General features: G+C 41.6%; 1 protein-coding gene across 3 annotated transcripts; it reads right to left on the bottom strand.

Annotated features, from left to right (window-relative positions):
* Window positions 1-367: 367 nt before the first annotated feature.
* Window positions 368-17060, bottom strand: MRPS10 (mitochondrial ribosomal protein S10). 3 transcript variants are annotated; one of them, XM_049834003.1, is made up of 8 exons: window positions 16907-17060; window positions 12848-12906; window positions 12670-12742; window positions 11342-11481; window positions 10698-10806; window positions 9508-9597; window positions 9135-9231; window positions 368-463 (listed from the first exon to the last, which is right to left on the bottom strand). In XM_049834003.1, exons 1-7 carry the CDS (start codon window positions 16940-16942, stop codon window positions 9145-9147), a joined length of 594 nt encoding a protein of 197 aa, XP_049689960.1. In that variant the 5' UTR covers window positions 16943-17060; the 3' UTR covers window positions 368-463; window positions 9135-9144. The 3 variants fall into 3 exon arrangements, with proteins under 3 accessions (XP_049689960.1, XP_049689958.1, XP_049689959.1); XM_049834001.1 differs by lacking the exon at window positions 368-463 and adding an exon at window positions 4925-5862 and having other exon boundaries at window positions 16907-17059; XM_049834002.1 differs by lacking the exon at window positions 368-463 and adding an exon at window positions 7732-8992.
* Window positions 17061-19095: the final 2035 nt, after the last annotated feature.

The raw sequence follows: 19095 nt of genomic DNA, 5'->3' as shown, positions 1-19095 counted from the left end.
CCGCTTGAGTTACGGCGTCTTCCCCAAGTGACCTGTGGTCTACGGTGCTTTGCTGAAAGCTACACGTTCTCTGGGAAAACCTCTACCACGAGGCTGGAGGAGAAGGAGGAAGAGGCCCAACAGAAGTCCTGAATGTTCAGACTGCTTTAATCTAAAAGGTAAAATCAAAAGCTCCAAATGAAATCCCACCAAATTCTGGACCTTCCAACACCTTGCTGCTGAATCCTACTGAACGCTGCTCTAAGGGTGAAGCTTAAGGCTTTAGCATGCTCAGAGATACACAATTCCCCAGAAACCACCTTACGCCAACTAAGAAACTAAATTCAAACTCAATTCTTTGCTTTAAAGTTCCTTACATTCCTTATTATCCCCGTGTTTCTGCAGGACCTCCTCTGATCCTCAGTATGGAGGGGCTGCTCAGGGTTGCAATACAGGACTCTGCAGGCTACGGCCGCTCTCCCTCCTGTAAAGTATGCACAATAGATTCCAGTTTGTCTCCTGGAGGAGATACCAGAACTAAGTGAAAGCAAGGTAATTACAAACAGGATGGAGGCATGGAATATTCTGGGGGGAAGATGGTTTAGCAGCTGGTGACTGTAGCTTCCAGGTAGTCTACCTTGACTTGAGGGTATCCATGCATTTGCCTGAAGCAAGCAAGCACCTTAATTGCATTTCAGTTGCACACGAGCCTCTGGGAGTTACTCCTGCGCGTTGCAAATACCACTGCCTGCCCGTTGCCTGAAACCAGTGAAGTTGGCCAACTTTACAGATAAACCCTTCTGGTGTGGAGGAAGTTGTCTTAATCCCAATCATTCTACTAATCCGGTTTACCGAGTACCCCGCAGCAGATGTACGTGAGCAGTAGTCAGCTGTGGCCCAGCAGTAGAAATTTCCTTGGTAGGCTCCGTCAAAGCCAACACTTTGTGTATCAACACTGACAGAAAAAAACTATTTCCAACTATCAGGATTTTTTGTGGAGTTGGCAGCCATGCTCTGTAAGAGGAAAAATACTGCCAATCAACCCTACCTCTGTCAGAAGTGTGAAAAAGGAGGTTTATTTGTATGTTGCGATAATTGTTTCTTACTGACTTCTACAATTTGGCATTGGGAGAGAGCAGGAAGAACCGGAGCCTTTGTTCAGAGCTGAACCATGAGGGCCCGGGAGCTTTTTGGGGACCGAGCTTGGGCACAACTGCTAAGGTAGTGAACAGCGGGAAGCCTGTGCGTTCATCTATGTGTTAAAACACAAAGGGGAAATTACAGGAACTTGGTGGTAGAGGTGGTAAGGATATAGCTTGGATTCAAGTGTTGTTTGTACAGGCTTTCAAAAATTATGGCTATGATAATATTTCACACTGCTTAACAGTTGAGTTTGGTTCTGCTTTGTAATGTTGCCTTATGAATTAAAGATGCGTTAACCTCGTTCTTTTGTGATGCTCTGAATGCCAGCGCTTGCTTCTGTGATCGTTTATTCACGCTTCCTTTGACAATAACGGGGATGGTTTTCCACCAGTTTACAAAACTCGGGCCTGCAGCTTGCCGTCTACTGTCAGGCGGGAAGAACGCCGCGCGGGGGCACCGGCAGGGCTCCCTCAGGTCAGCGGGCCAGAGCCCACCGCCGTGAGCCCGGTCCCTCTGGTCAGCCGTGAGGGCCCTGGGCCGGGCCGGGCCGGGCCGGGCCGGCTGCCACCCGCCGGCGCCTCAGCAGCGGGAGCGCAGGGAAGCCGGGCTCAGCCCCCGGGTGCCGACACCCTTTGGGGGCCGCGTCCCTCCCTTTCCTCGCAGCGGAGGGCCGGCGGGTGGGTGGGCGCAGAGCCCGCCGGGCGCTCTCGGAAGTCACCCCGGCAGCTGGGAGCGGCCCTCGCCGCTGCCGGTGATGGCGGGGGGAGCGCCCACCGCCCGCCCTGGGCCGCCCCGGGGCTTGACAGCCTGAGCAAGCGTTGGGGAAAGGGAGACGCAGCCGGGAGCGCCGAACCGGAGGCTCCCGCCGCAGCCTTTCCACAACGCGGTTTAAAATTCTTAAACCAAGTTGCTAGCTGAGCTTGCGCTGCTGAAGAATTGGAAGTCACATTAGCTTGCACTGGAGCTTCTAGTTGCTAGCGTGATAACGTATGGCCAGCAGTGTTCTTTTTACAGATTTCCTGTGCACCAGCGTCTTTGATTCCAGCAACAATATTGGAAAGAAAACCAAGGCAAAAAGCTTGGACTGTTCGTAATCTGTTCTGCTGACCCAGTTCTGTCAGCAGCCAGGATTAAACCCTGTCAGCAGAAGTCTGCTGCTGCTACCTGTGTATCTTCAGCACTTTTATCTGCGCGACATGTTCCAGAGACGCGTGGCTTGTAAAAGCTGCTTCGTTTATTTTAGAGAACTCTGCTAATCTGAACATAACAGATTCCTCATTCCTAGCTTGCTGCCTTCATTCTTTTGTCTCCTTTCATTTATCAGTGCAGCCACTCACTTCATCCTTTTCTTCATCCCCACTTTTCTACTTCTGCTTTTGCCTTTTCCCTTGTGAGATGCCATTTTTTCATTTTAGTGTATATTTTTAATTGGAATAAATGTATTGATCACACTCTTTTCCTATCCAAATGCAAAAATGGAGAGCTAAACTTTAAATAATTTTTGCCACAAGTTACTTAGGCAGTGTAAGCTACACCATAGACTGCAGCATATAGCTCATAAAGTTGAATGCTCATTTATTTACTATACACTGTTTTTGTGGCATATAATAAAAAGAAAGATACATAACTTAGGATTCTGGCTTGAAGCAATGTGAAGGGTAAGAGAGGAGTTCATTTCTTCCTTCATCTCAGTCTACCCTTGCTCTTTCTATACATCACTCCTTTCCTGGTTAGCAGCTGGCATGTACACAAAGGCAAGTACCTTGATGTTGCCTTGATGTACTATTTGCATAAATGTAGAGAATAACAAGAAAATAAACACCAGTGAAAATAAAAAAGCAGAGCCAGACCAAAAATAGTGTTTGGCACCTGCTGACTTAAAATATAAAATGAAATTTTTATCACAAAAAAAACCCCAAAGCTTTCTACTTACAGGCTACTTAACAAAACCAAAAGTTCTCAGCACAAGAACCGAGTGCCTCTGGAGCTGGCCACTTCAGCAGTCCAGTTCAGTTGCAGGACTTTCAGGATGTGGCATGACGGTTTTGGTGAAAGAACGATAATGATGCTATTATCTTCTAAAGGGTAACACAATCACCCTTTGAAGCTAATTGGAGGTGGTATGCTGACCTACTGAAAGAGCAGGGCATGGCCATATTTAAGGCAACAGATTTTTAGAACTTCTTTATCCCTCTTTCTCTAGCATTAATGATCAAGAAGTTATTCAGGCAAGTATTTTTTACTTACGTATGCAAATTACTTGTTTATTCTTAAGCAAAACTAATTTAGCGAAGAACAGAACTGCTGGGTGCTTTTGTATTAAACAGCTGTTCTCAAAGAGCTGTACTTAGCCTAATATTCTTATTTTGCTAATGAAAACTAAGTTTAGAAGCTGCTTTGCCACCGCCTTTTTTTTTTTTTTTTGCCAGCATGAACTGTATTTTGAGTGATGATGTTGAAAATCAGTCTGCAATTCTTTGGACAATAAAATGGCCGATATGTTTACTGACACTAATTTCTTACACTGTGGTTACTATAATGTATTGTTAATGTAAAAACCACTGCAATGAACTTGGTATTCGTTAAAGAACGACCAAGCTTACACACTGAAAAAACAGGGAATATGGAGAATAAGATAACATCTTAAATGTAATGTCTCTTAAAATTTTAGTCCGGGGTGGGGTGGGGGGAGAGCATTTTAGAAAGATCCAAGGTACGCTAACCCCATAAGCTGCCCGAATCCATATGTTGTCTATAGCAATGTTAGCTTAAAAAAACCCAAACCCACAAACATGTATATAGAAGCATATATAATACAGTAGATAGCTTAACTGACAGCTTGGTAGACACGTGCATTCCAGCTTGTATGCCAGAAATAGAAAACTGAATGTGAAAGAACAGGGTGAAGACATGGTCCTAAACCTTCTGTGGACACCCACAAAAATGGATACGTTCTTTTCCATCTTTCAAACTAGTTCTGCGGTACATCCATGCCCAGTTTGTTGAAAATGGTTTGGAGAGAGTATGTAAGGCCAGGTTCTCCAACCCTTCATACCCTGCATTGGGACAGGTTACTCAGTGTTTGAAAGTGAAGTAAAGGTATAGATTTGAATGAGACACTAGACAAAAGAGGAAAGAAATCTGCATTAGGACTGTCTCTGCTTTTGGGGGGGTGCCAATGTTAGGGAAGAATCTACCCATTTAAAACTGATCCTGTTTACTAGAATTCATTTTTCTCTCAAGTAGTTACTGAACTAATCTGTGTTTTCAATTTTTTATGTTCCCTCTTGGCTAACACAGAATAATTGTTTTGGTCTGAAAGTTTCATCACTGCATTGCATTTGATTTTTGATGGCAAACTAAACCTTCTGCTCTTGAATTTCTTAGCAGCATGACCACTACAGGCTAAAGCAGCTCTTATCAGTTCTAGGTATCTGAAGTTGCTGTACGTGTTTGAAGTCTTGTTGGTGTTGCTCAGTTACGATGTCACAGTGCCTCCATAATCTAGGTATTTTAACTTTCTCTGAGAAAAAGGTGAAACTTCTGTACATATGGCTTAGGGAAAAAGCCCTATGAATATTTGACTAAGTAACATCAAAAAAACTATTATTTTGAACTGGAAACATACTCTAATACTGAAGCAAAGAAGAGCTAGCATTTACATGGCAGGAGGGAATGAAAGATGAGTGATAATAATGCACTGATGTATGAAAGACCTTGCACCAGCAGATGTGATACACTGATTGCATGCTTTTTGACACTATCAAGTGGCATTTTGTTTAAGTAGAAAGAAGAAAACATGTACTTTTTATTAATCACATTTCTTGTAATTCAATAAATAGCATTTCCAAAGCAAGGTACTTTTTGTTATGAGAACTAAGAATTTTGGATTGAACAGTGAGACAGTAACAACTTCTTCAGTGGGACACAAAACGCCAAATCCCATAACGCTGTCCTCTTACTGTACAAATTATGTAGAAAAATATTATAGAAGAGAAACATTACATGCACTGTGTGCACCTACCCAAACAAATAAATTGCTTGCATTAAAGGGGTTGGTTTTGTGTTTTGGTGGGTTTTTTTCATATTTTTACTGTAAATGAAATACCTCTCTGATTCCTCTATCTTAAAGAAACTGGGTCAGTTGAGGTACTGAGTATAGAGGTACACCCGTTCCCTGGTGCGCAGATACGCTGTCATACACTCAGATCCTCTGAGGGCCTTTGTGATTTATCATGGTTGACTTATGAATGACTGTCAGAAGTGTAACTTCCACTTTTCACCTCACAAATGAACAACAGTGAATACTAGTTTTTAGTGGAAAAAAACCCCTGAACTTGAGAAGACCACAGCAAAGTAGTCAGAGGGAAACTTGAGGATGAAATGTTTTAAATAGGAGCAAGAAATCTCCCTAACTTTTATGACAGGAAAGATATTTTTTAAAGACAGTTATGCTATTTTTTGTGGCTGCAAAAGTGTGGAAACGAGAAAGGGTGGCATTTCCTAATGGCGCTTGCTAGGGAAAGCCATGATCAGCATGTGAGGTTCTATTTCCAAATTTCTAATTTGAAGGGACAAGTACTAGACTCTGCCTGTTTCAGTGCAGTTTGATTTAAGACAATAGCAGACTTGAAGCAGTTGTAACTACAGCTTTGTATTACACAAAGAGCAAAATCTTCTCATATCACAGCTTCCTGGGTGAATGACCTTCCCTTGGACTTGCTGTATTTCCAGTGCTCCCTGGAATAACAGATAGATTGTAATTAATTTACTGGTGCATGAAATGCAGAGACTGGCAGGAAAGGCTTCTAAAGCAAGAAGCTTGCTGTATAATCATATTAAAGCTAACATGACAATTAAGTTGTGGTAGCGGTATGATTAAAACTAACTGTAGAAACCAAAATCAAAGTAACATTCCAGGCATGCCTGATGACCGCTGGCATGTATAAGAAAGGGAAATACACGAGTGCTTTCATGAAATGCTGATAATGAATTCAGACTGCATCTTTAAATACCTAAGTGATACAGAAATTACTGTTCCACAAATCGTTTTTGTACTGAAAGATACTGTCATATGGCAAATGAACCCTGGGTATCTGGGAAATGCAGTGTAATTTAGATAGTTTTTAAAAACTCTTCAATCCATAAGTGATTGGATTCTGCCACAACTGCCTTTGAGCAGTGCCTTTCTCACAATTTTTAAATGGTTAAATGGCTCAAAGAAAAGTAACGTGAATGCTCTGGATTTAGTTTTAAAATTACTCTACAAACCTGAAAATTTTATAAACAGCTGTTATATATTATTTACATAATATATTGGTCTGTATATTTTTTGACACCTGAAGTAGGCTGGCAGCTGTTAGTCACAAAGTATTTGTGGAAGGAAATCCACCTCCAGCTTACTGGCAGTGAGCAAGGATTTTAAAGATTGAATGGACTCAAGAACTTGTTTATCTTTGGTGCCAATATTTAGCACAGACCTAAAGCAATGTTGTAACACAAGAAGTGTTTGTATTGGCACTTCCTAAGAAAGGTGCCAGAAAAAGCAAAACTGGAGAATGGGAAAAGAAGTAAAGAATGGAAAGAGTTTACCCAACAAAATAGTTTATCTGAAGTTTTGTCAGGATCAGGAACATGCTGTGAAAGTCAGAAGCCACATTAGTAGATGGAAAAAGGTTATCAGAGTGCATTGCATGGTTATGGTGTCTAAAAATGCCTAACTAGAGATAAAGACAAAGATGCTGTTAGGCCTTAGGAAACCCCTGAACATGAAGGGGAAGACAGAGGAAGCAGGGAAGGATCACAGTCTTAAAAGGGAGGAAGTTTCATACAGGGTAAAATATGGATGAGAAGTGTGGCCTACTAAGGTTAGTAAATGGCTGTGCTAGTAAATATTAGTCTGTAACAATCAGACTGTGCATAGGTCATTCTGCTTTTTTGGGGTGGACGTGGTCTGTGATGGCAGTTAGCTATGGCTCTGTCAACATAGTTAAGGTCCAGAGATCGCTTTACATGCACACTGGCTTTCCCCAACATATGATGAGGCTGGAAGCAAGAAATTCTCTAATAATATACCTTTCCCAAGATAAAGCATCCCTTCTGCCAGGGGGTTGCTTACATGGGCTAATACTCTCTGCAGCTGTCTCCTAAGCCCGTTCCTATTTAGGTCTGATAGCTACTACAACTCTGAGCCAACTGAAAAGCCATGCTGACTGGCCATTTAGCCAAAAACTGTAGGCTGAGCGGAGAGCACAAAAGACAATAGAAAATGACCTCTTAATGTTACCATGCATCAAACCAAGATGTGGAAAGACTTAGTATTAAGCACAGTCATATTTTGATACTATATACAGCTTGAACTTGGCAGGTGGCTTATGCACAACTAAGCATGGAAGCATGGCAAATTTGAAGAAAATACAACACAGACTTGAAAGAGGCTGTTCCTCTGAAGCACCAGCTTTATTTAACCAGTCAGCTCACAATTTCTCTCTTCACTTTATATAGTGTCTGACATGACTTCAAGAAATGCTATTATGACTGAATACTAGGAATGAGAGAAAGGAGGAATAACTTGAAATCGAGGAAAGCAAACACCTTGAAGGGAGAACTAGGCAGTGTATCTTCCCATAAGGGCTTTGATTAACTTCCTTTTTTCTTTTTTCTGAGGCATATTGTAGAAAGTTCACAGGCAGCTTCCTTTCTATCACGAATGATACCAGCTGTAATGACTCTCTTGAAATAGCTCTCCTAAAACAGCTTTGGGCCTCTCTACAGCTAGAAAATACAGACGATCTTCAAGCACAAGCTTGGTTTCTTGTCTTTCAGCTATGTACCATTAAGATTGTCCATTTCTGTCTGATAATAACACTGGGCTTCTTTTCTTTTATGATTGTATAAAACTGAGTGGTCTTAGTAAGTATGATCCAGCCTCTCTGGTTGTCTTGTCCTGTGACCCAGTTGGCTATGCTGTAAATTCTGTTAATAGCAGTCAAATCAAAGCCACTCCCTTAATAGTGAAGCAGATTCCTGCAGCTGTGCCCTTCCTGCTAACCTAGGAAAGGCAGAAATGCTTAACGCAATCTGAAGGTAAAGTGGATGACAACTTTGCACCTAGTATTATGTCGTTTGATTCATGGTGAACTAACCTTCAAAGCAGTTGAGCACTCTTTTGCTATTTGTACTGTTTTTCCCCTCTAAGTGTAAGTAGTGTCCAGCTAGGCTGGGTTTACAAAATAACCGACCGAGCCAGTTTAGAAAAAGGCCATGCCTTTCCCTGTAGTGAACTAAAACACTTAATGCAGTGTTTTTCCTGTCCATAATGACACTTTGCAGTATCCATTTGCTTTGCAACATGATTCTATAAGCACTTCGTTTAAGTGAGAGACGCAAGCCTGTGGAAGTCTCAGATTTGTACTGTGATCACTGTGTTCTCTGTTAGCAAGCAGTTACTAAGACTGGAAATAAGGCTATTGGAACTATAGGAGCCTAGGAAAGGCTCAATATGCCTCAGTGTCCTCTAAGATGGTGATTTTTGACTTACTACAAGTTAACATGCAGGCTGTATGTACACCTGGGATGCAGTTACTTCAAAGGAGCTACAGTAAAAAATGTGTAACAAGCTGGCATCCATAACTTTAAACGTTACACAAACATGAAGTGGATTTTGCAAGTATTTCAGAATTCAGAAGCCATTAGTATCAAAAGGAGATTGAGAATTGTTATATATATTTTTACATGTAAATACACTTTTCTATATATATATAAATTTTTTTTTTAAAATTACCTTTCTACAAACATATTATAGATTACCATAGTTCTTGATCACAGAGTATAGTCAAACTTCACTTTATAGCTGTTCAGTCTACATGTACTGGAGATATGATCAAGAATAACTTGATGAAACAAGAGTTTATATAATTACTTTACAAGAGAACTTTTATTTAACAGTAGACTTGTCTCAATAAATTAGGTTGCTAAGAGCAACTAACTTCAGCACTAATGGAGCAAAGTACCTGAGTGAGTTCATGACTTGACTTCAGTTTCTTCTACTTGAGGTAGTGTATCCCAAACTGGTTCCTGAATGTGTTCAGGTATTTTCTCTATCTTAGTCTAGAAGAAAAGCAAAGCAACCATTTATTATACCAGCTAGTTAACATCTAACTACCGTGCTTTATTTATTCTGGTTTGAGAGATTTATCAGATTAAAAATGCCACCTAGTGGCATTTTCAAGCAATACAGCCTCTTTACCGTTCAATACTTTGGAAAAATGTTCCTTCCAAACCACACACATTTCCTCTGCTGACTTTCTAAAGACTTCAGTAGTTATTGGTACTTGGATCAGGACCTAGCCTCATAACAGTTAATAGCGTGAGGTGGAAACTTACCTTTTTTACTTCCATGGCAACCCCTTCAGGTAAGTTCCGTTGAACGTACTCCAAGTAAACTGCAGCAGTACTACTTGTTAGGTATTTTAACTAAAACAGAAGTAATGTTTTTTTTAATGAACTACTATTATTAATACTTCAAACAGAATAAATAAAAATAATAATAATAATAAAAAAAAGAGCTTGCCCTTCTCTAGTTCTTGCTATGGGACCAAACATCTTACAGGAAGACAGGTTCCATAATACTGAACAGAAGCAGTTGAGCTGTACACAAGTCTCATGCAAGTATAAAGTAGTTCACAGAACTGTGCATACTGCCTGTGACCACATGCATTGATTATGATGGAAGTGGTGGATCTTAACACTGCAGGTATCAGATGAAATTAATATGCAAGAATCACCAGCTCTTTAATACTCTCAAAGTTCAAGCTGCTTATAAATCCTGCTACTCCAGAATTCCATTGAATTACTGATTTTCTAGTCTCTCCTGGATGGCAAAAATAGTGCTTACAGTCTGTGGGCAGCCGTTTGTACTCCACTAATGTCTGGGGACTTAAAGCAAAGTCCTATTTTGCTAAGCACTGTGCAAATATACAGTAAGAAACCCAGGAGCCACAAAATGCTGGCAGTAAACCTTTCTTCTAAGAAAATCAACCACAGCTGCATTCTAAACCATACAGAAGTCTGTGTCATCAGCCATAAAGCTAGTGGTTTGTATACACTTCCTTTCTGGTATTTCCCCCCCACAGTTTTAGTTTGCCACATGATGTTGCACAGGGCAAAAGTATGTGTGTTCAAAAACATCAGACAAACCCTTGGTGACTGGTAATGACAATGATTTAGGTGCATCTCCCTCTGTTCTTGAGAAAGCTCCTATCCCACCGATTCTTAGAAACCAAGAGCATAACACATATAAAGATAACCCTCAATTCTACCTTATTTTTTTAATCATTCTTTCAGCTGTTAAGATGATGGTCAAAATCAGCCTTTTAATCCAAAAATTATATAGGCTGTTCCTTCAGAATAACTTGAGCTACATTTGATGTACCTAGGTCAGCTGTTTTCTGCTATTGCCTGCACTCTCCTCCCCAACCCAAGTAAATAGGAAGTTTGTGTTCACTCCTGAGTTAACATCTTTCAATTGTGCACCTAGAACACACTGGTTTTGTTTTTTCTTACATCCTTCTTACCTCCAAACATATGTAATGTGTTCTCATTTCATACTGAACTCTGTGCTTCTTGTAAATGTGTACAGATTTTAAAAGTGTCAATCGTTCTATCTTCTTTGGAGGTTTATGTCTGAACAAAGCACAAAAAGAAAATTTCATTTTATATAAAGGATGCTAATACAAATTATCTGAAAGATTATGCTGAAATCCCTGTTCTTATTGGCATTTAGAAGATCTGCAAGAAAGTATTAAACACTGGTACAGTTTATTATTAACCCACATGGGCATGGTTAATACTCAGGTATTAACAGCATTCGTTCAGGGAAGCTAGAGCACTGACGACTGTACTTAAGAGTACTGTCAATATCCTTCATGTAGTTAAAATGCACTTCTACTATGGTAGTGCTGAGTGTAGAACTGCTGCTGCCTTCTTATTGCTGTGCTGCTATCTACATGGTTTAGTGGGCATGGATGATGGTTGGACTTGATGATCTTGAAGGTCTTTTCCAACCTAAATGATTCTATGATCCAAGACGTGTTAGATTTATAATCTGAGAAAAAAATGTCCGATTACACCTCTTTCTTCTGAAAAAAAGAAAATACTTCTAAGCACAGAATCTGAAGAAGCATCTGATACCACATCACTCTACAGATCAGTTACTTACACTTTTTCAACAGAGATGCCAAGTTCTTTAGCTGCAAGCACTGCAAAATATTCATAGCTGTCCAACACAGCTTTATCGTGGCCTTTAACTAAAAGGGACAATCTCTTGTACAGGGTTTCTGGTTCATCTGAAATAGATACCTGCATTTTTAAAGAAAGGACAAGAGTTACCACTCCATGTTCTCCTTTATTAATACATGCACGGCATATTTTCTTAGCCTGTGTGCCCCACTTATAAAAGAGGAAAAAAACCACACACTGTTAGCTGCTTATTTTAGTTTATCTGCAAGAGGCTGACAGTATTACCTTGACTGACAGTTCTCACTCTTATCAGGGAAGGCAAAAGTGTGAAGAGATACCCGACTTCTGAATATTTAGGTAAAATTCCTTGATCAGAAAAGGAAAGGGAATGCCAGATAAATATAAGGAGGACAACACTAGCAAAGGCAAGAGTGAAACTCATTGCTAAAGCAAGTCTGGAGCAGCAGTATTTGTATTTTAAATAGCAGCATGAGAATATGTGAAATTCTCAGACTATGCTTGGGTATGGACAGTAACTAGAACCTTATGGGCAGTTACCAGAATTCTCACTTTACTAAGTCAGTTATAAGGCTACTTTAAACACAGTAAGCTTCCCCAGGCATATTATCCTTCATGTTTGTCCAGGTAAAAGTTTATGACTTTCAGTTACAAATTTATGACTTTCAGTTAGAGCTTCAATTTCTCATGGCCTGGGCTCACTGATCATCTGAAAAGCTTTGATGTGTCCAGGAAGCACCGATTTTCCCACAGGTTTACTCCCAGGCAGTTTTAGCACAGTAAATCCAGCATGTACCACACATGGCAGGAAGGCTGGGTCTGCACTGTAAATGTAATACTACCTTCAAGATTTTGGCTTACTTACATGTATTATACAGATTGAACGTGTGCTTTTGAAGTCATTCAGATTCTAAAAGCACGATATCTACCACATGCCTTCATGAACTTCCCACCTCATCAGCCTTAGGCTCCCAGCTTCCAAGCCAAAGGCCTTAGGCTGCCTAAGCTGCTGCAGGCGCTGAACTGAATGTGGCCAAAAAGCTGGTATTTCATGAGTTACAGCTACAAAGAGGGGGAGGAAAGTGAGTGAGAGGCAACTGTGAGCTATAGAAATCTTGCTGGAAAAAAAAAATCTCAAATACCAATAATCTAAATTGTTTCTTTCTCTACAGCAAATTTGACATCATTAAGACAGAACTTTAAAAAGCTGCAATAAAGGAAATTCAAATTTTTCTGTACACCCTCTTTATTACTAAGACAACATACAAAGTATCATTATAAAACACTTACCAAAGGATTAGTCTTAGGCTCCTGTGTATCAACATGGGATCCAGCCAGCCGTACTCCCATCAAGTTGGAGTTTCTAGAAATGTGGTAATGGGGAAAGCATAAAATAGGTTGTTAAAGTTGGATTTTTTTTAGAGAGTGTGGAGGAAAAGCAGAAAGAAGGAGGGTCTTTTATACTTACAGAAGAAAACACTGGTTTTGCATAATTCTGCTTGCATAATTGGCAGGAAAAGCTGATCCCTGTATAAAACAAATAGGTTATGGGGTTATTTGACCCAAACCAGAAACAGGTTTATCAAAGGTACTTTTTTGCATGCTAGAGCATAACACATTCCTAGGCATTGATCTGCCAAACTAGAAAGGTTTGCTCTATTGGGAAACACAGGAGAACAGGAGCATGGAAATGTATTTTAGTATACAATAGCGTATTGGTTTTGTGTGGCAAGGTTTTGGTAGCCGGGGGGGGCGGGGATGGTTACAGGGGTGGCTTCTGTAAGAAGCTGCTGGAAGCTTCCCCTACGTTCAAGAAAGCCCATACCAGCCGGCTCTAAGATGGACCTGCTGCTGGCCAAGGCCGAGCCAATCAGCGATAGGAGTAATGCCTCTGTGGTAACATTTTTAAGAAGGAAAAAAGTTGGGACAGAGAGAAAACAGCCACCGGACAGAGGAGTGAGAACGTGTAAGAGAAACAACCCTGCAGACCCCAAGGTCAGTGAAGAAGGAGGGGGAGGAGATGCTCCAGGCACCGAAGCGGAGATTCCCCTGCAGCCCGTGGGGAAGACCATGGTGAGGCAGGCTGTCCCCCTGCAGTCCATGGAGGTCCACGGTGGAGCAGATCTCCACCTGCAGCCTGTGGAGGACCCCACCGTGGAGCAGGTGGGTTCCCAAAGGAGGCTGTGACCCCGTGGGAACCCCACGCTGGAGCAGGCTCCTGGCAGGACCTGCAGATCTGTGGAGAGAGGAGCCCACGGAGCAGGTTTTCCTGGCAGGACTTGTGACCCCCTGGGGGACCCACGCTGGAGCAGTGTGCTCCTGAAGGACTGCACGCCGTGGAAAGGACCCATGCTGGAGCAGTTCGTGAAGAACTGCAGCCCATGGGAAGGACCCACATTGGAGAAGTTCGTGGAGGACTGTCTCCCGTGGGTGAGACCCCATGCTGGAGCAGGGGAAGAGTGTGATGAGCCCTCCCCCTGAGGAGGATGAAGCAGCAGAAAATAACGTGTGATGACTGTAACCCCATCCCCGTCCCCCTGTGCCGCTGGGGGGGTTTGGTGGAGAAATCTGGGAGTGAAGTTGTGCCCAGGAAGAAGGGAGGGGGGCAGGGAATCACCTCTCGGGGACTAGCTGGGTGTCGGTTGGCAGCTGGTGAGCAATTGCCCTGCGCGTCATTTGTACATTCCAATCCTTTTATTACTACTGTTGTCATTTTATTAGTGTTATCATTATCATTATTAGTTTCTTCTTTTCTGTTCTATTAAACCGTTCTTATCTCAACCCACTAGTTTTACTTCTTTTTCCTGATTTTCTCCCCCATCCCACTGGATGAGGGGGAGTGAGTGAGCGGCTGTGTGGTGCTTAGTTGCTGGCTGGGGTTAAACCACGACAAATAGCACCTAAAAAAAGGAACACAGTAAATGAACAATGTAACAGTATGCACTTACTATTAATGAGGCACCTGAATAGCAATCACTTTTTTTTAGCAGAAAAATATATTTTGTGTGGCATCAGATTTCATCGAGTGACACACCTAAGTAGGACTTGCTGTTATAAAAGCAATTGAAAATAGTATCCTATACATGCAAAATGGAATTTAACTGGAAATTTCCTGGTTTTTCAGCAGAAGTTCCTTGTGATTTTGAACACTTGTTCTTTTGAAGAGAACATTTAAATAGAAATACATGTGACAAGTAAATGAACCATATTTAAAAGATAACATGATTTTTCTGTGTTAAAAAGGGAATACAACTGTTAATCAAGATGTAACATTACTGTCTTTCATACTAGAATAATCGCTCCTTTCTGAACATTATGTGGCTTCTAGCTTCCTTCCACTAATTCTCAATTTGGCAAAGTTATAGACTACTTGAGAGGGAAAAAAAAAAGGAACCAGAACTTTTACTTGCTTAAGAGAAACTCAGGGCTGCAGCAGAATGCTGAAGCAAAATTAGCTACTTATCCAGCCCCTTGATACTCTTATTTAACAGAAGCTGGAATCATAGCTTTAAGAGAGAAGACAGATACTCTACTCATCAGTTATGTAGGTGACTGTATAATCAAAACATCAGAAAACAGCCAGAATCAACACTTTTCCAGGTAATCTTAATTTAGTTGCTCAAGGATGCATGTAACTAACTATATGATGTTATTAGGTCCCTAACCTTCTCCAGTATGCATTATACATTAATTACAGATCAGCAGTGAATGAAGTTGTTTTGTAAAGTAATTTGCTATTTGTCCTACAAATTCTGCATCCAACAAGGAAGATGACTGCAGTAAGAGGCAGGAGAGCTTCCAGTTTACAAAGCTGACTGTTGTTTGGAGAGCATAGCTGAATGTCTCCCCTTAGGCAAGCCTTTCAAATCCAGATGTTCACACATAAGCACTGGTGTTACATTCTGAAGTGCACGACAAGTGCACGACACAATAAGCAACTTTAGGAGCATTGAATATCTGCCACTATGGTTGAGCACCGTTCAGAATGTTTCAAAGTTCATGTTGAGAAGTACTTGACCTTAATACCTAAAAATAAAAAAAGTATATCTAATAAAATTACCTTGATATTTGCACCTCAATTCAGTATCTCCCAAGCCAGAGTACTGCCTCCCTTTCATTCAATGCCAATATGAAGTACACTAACATCATCACCTGACACCACTTCAGGGAGCAGATAGGCCCATGAGCATAAAAGACTGTATTCAGTGCAAGGCTTAAACTATGTGTGCAAGTATATGGCACAGAACCTGACCCCAGATGACAAATGTAAGACTACTGACTGGAAACTTAACTAGAAGTTGTACCTGGTTTGGGGTTTTTTTTGTGGGTATGCAGTCTCTGCTATATATTCTTTTACTTCTAACTGCTTAACCTTGTAATATGGAGTTGTTATTGCAAAGATATGTACGCTCATAGCATACTGTGTTATGTGGTCTTGGATGCAAACACTTCAGTCTTCATGTAATAAAAACGAATAAAACAAAACACGAAACAGTAGAGTTCTATCCCACATACTGAGCTCTGCAGCCTTTACAATATTCTAATATTCCTACCACATGCTGCCTCCTTTTGTTACTAATCATGCAGGTATGCATCGAGTCAAAAGTTTTTGTAAAATAAAGGTGCTCTGTGCAAGTTTTGACAAAATGATATGTTGAGTACCTCAGGTAGTAAAGATAGCATTCAGCAGGCAGTTAAGTATATTTTAACAGCTTCTTTCATTCTCCGATTTAAATATACTTGACGCACTCTTGCTAATACGACCATCACAGAAAGTGGAAGAGACGCTCAGGCTGCAACATAACAGAATTCAATTTCCTGTGTGAACTAAGGCCTTGCACAAAACAAAATTACACCTTTTCCAATACAGAATAGCGTTCATTTTGTTTGGCTGAGAGATTCTGAAGTACTCGTGACGAGACAGATGCCCAAAAGGTAAGCAACTCCAGAACACAGCACATAGACAGAAAAGAGTTTAGGGCTTCAGAAGATGAATAGGAAACCCCCAACATCAAATTTTCTCAACTTGAGAGAAAGTAATCACCCTTCAGAAGTCAAAACCAGTATAAAGCATTGATAATGTAAAAAGTTTTCCTATTTTTTTTCATGTTATAACTTCGAGATTTGAAACTTTAAGACTAGAAAGAGACTTGACACACACCCTCCAAACCCAAGTCATCTATTCATCATTCCTTACACGCAGAATAACCGCCGCAAAAACAGGACTGCAGGAAAGTTTTGAGGACCCGCTACGCCGATGACAGCGGGCAGAGACACAGCCCCACGCTGGAAAACCCCAACTCTCCCGCAGCTAAGAGGAAGCCACCGAGAAGGGCAGGCCGGCTCCAGAACAGCTCACACGGGGGACGCGATACCGGGGTTTGCACAGCGCCGAGCACCGTCTCTCAGCCCTGCCCGGGGACCGCTGCTCCAGTTCCCTTTTTCCTCTCCCCTCAGCAGTGAAGACGCCGAAGTAAGGGAAAAAAAGAGATGAAGGAGAATGGCCCTCTCCCGCCACACAGCCCACCTGAAAGAGCCGCCGCCACAGCCACCCCGCCGCCATCTTGTCTCCGCCCCAACCCGCCGACCATAGCGAGCGGCCGGGAAGGAGACAAGCGGCTTCATCCGCCGGGCCCACAGGCGACCGAAGAGCGCCCCCGCCGCCATGGCGGAGCAAGCACCCCCACTGAGGCGGAGGCATTGCGGAACCGTCGGGCAGGGCCGCGCTCGGGGGTGGGGAGACGAGTTGGGAGCTCGTATGGCGCCGTCCGGCGCCATACGAGCTCCCAACTCGTCTCCCCACCCCCATCCCCGCCTCCCCCGAGCGTTGCCTCAGTACTGACCGACGATGTAACGGCTCTCCTCACCTCCGCGCGCGCCCAAACCGTTTCCCGCCAACGCTCGTCCCCCCACCCCCCACCCCCTTCCCCTCACAGACGCTCTCCGTCCTGTTTTTCCAGGAGAGGACACCCAGTGCCGGAGGGAAGAAAGGAGGAATTGTTAGTTTTTCCGACCCCGAGGCAGGGCAGGTGACGTTACTTTTTTTTTGCTTAAGGTGAGAGGTAAAGGAGGTTTCTTCAGCTTTCTCCCCCTGAGAATGCTTTTTACCACAACTCGTTCATACTAAGAATACTCATGTATAGAGGTGAATACATGATTTTTTTTTTTTTTTTTTTTTTTTTTTTGCATGGAACGAGTCAGGAATTCTTTGAAAAACAATTACACATGAAGCTAGTTTTCAACCGTCTCCCCCCTCTTAAAAGTACTTTAAAAAAAAGTTATACAACCCTGTTAGCAAAACCCAGCCAACTATATTTTACCAAAGTATAAAAATGACTGGAAACATCATATAAACCCTTTCTTTTTACACATATGAATAGCAGTTAATATTATAACACAGGTTCTGATCAGTACCAAATAGGTAAGGGCGGGGAATAAACAAGTACTAATTCATGCCACTAAAGCCATCCTAATACACACATCCAGGCAGGTAGTAACCTGAAATTAAGCTGTGTGCAAGTCAAATGCTAACAGCAGAAACCTGAAACCAGCATAGATCACAAGCTATATCAAATGTATATTTTTTTATTTTGTTACTTCCTCTGCCACCTAAATTTACAGTCTGCTTTTTACACTAAAGCACCTAAAATATTTACAACCATCTTCTAATAAAATAACAGTTAAATATTGAAAATAAGATTTTTCTTATAAAATATGTTTTCTATATGTACAGGTTTTATCAAAGAGGACTAAGTTCAATAGCGAACAGTTTGCCATCATCAACCATCAGCAAGAAAACATTTTCTGAAATAAAACTATGTCCAACTTATGTACACATAGGCAGAACAGCATCTGTTTAACATCAGCCAATGCAACACTTAATAATGAAGTCAATGTTTGAGGCCTAAATCATGTACTGCTTAAGAAATGTGCATTTTCTTTCCTTTATGAATAACTTCTTTGGTTATTGTTGTTCTATTATCTTCTTGGCTGTACAATAAAACAGCACCCGATTAATGATACAGAACCAGGCATATATATGTATATATATTTATATATACTAGGTTTAGCACAGATACCTGCCCAATTGTTGCTAGAAAAGTTCCACTGTAGATTCTTTAATATAGAGCTGCTCTTCAGAATCAAGCCCACAAGTTTCTCCTATGTTTTACTTTTCTTCAAGCAGAACTCTCACTGACTTCAGTTATCACTTTGCTTAAACACTCATTTTTTTCCCCACCACTAACAGGGGAATCTGAAAACATATTTCCATTTTCCAGTGCAGCAGCCTTTCTCAGAAGGATCTTTAAAAGTTCAAAATGATCCAAGTTTGGAAGAGAAAGAGTAGACTCTCCCAGGTTGTCTCTTAACACAGGCTCCTAAAAGTCAGCACAAGTTACCGCTCACAAAAGCCTCTACTTTCCAAACCACTAGGACTTGCACAATCTACAAAATTTATTATCAGTGGATCTAGTTGGCAGCATACAGCTGAACAGCCAGTCTGCTGAACCTGGGTTGCATGGCCCCTGTGAAAGTAACATGTCACAGCATGGACAGGAACTGCTGGGAAGTCTGCTGCCTGGCAGTTCGTGTAAGAAAAGGCAGCTGCTGCTTGATCTTCTGAAACTCACAGGTACAGTCATTGAGAACATGATCTCTTACGTAGCAGAGGGAGTGAAATTCCACCCGCTGATCAAAACCAACTAAAAAAACCTC

The sequence above is a fragment of the Accipiter gentilis genome, chromosome 30 (assembly GCF_929443795.1).
Source record: "Accipiter gentilis chromosome 30, bAccGen1.1, whole genome shotgun sequence".
Lineage (NCBI taxonomy): Eukaryota > Metazoa > Chordata > Aves > Accipitriformes > Accipitridae > Astur > Astur gentilis.
Note: the sequence above shows the minus strand (reverse complement) of the source record. Positions and strands in the feature narration are given on the sequence as shown.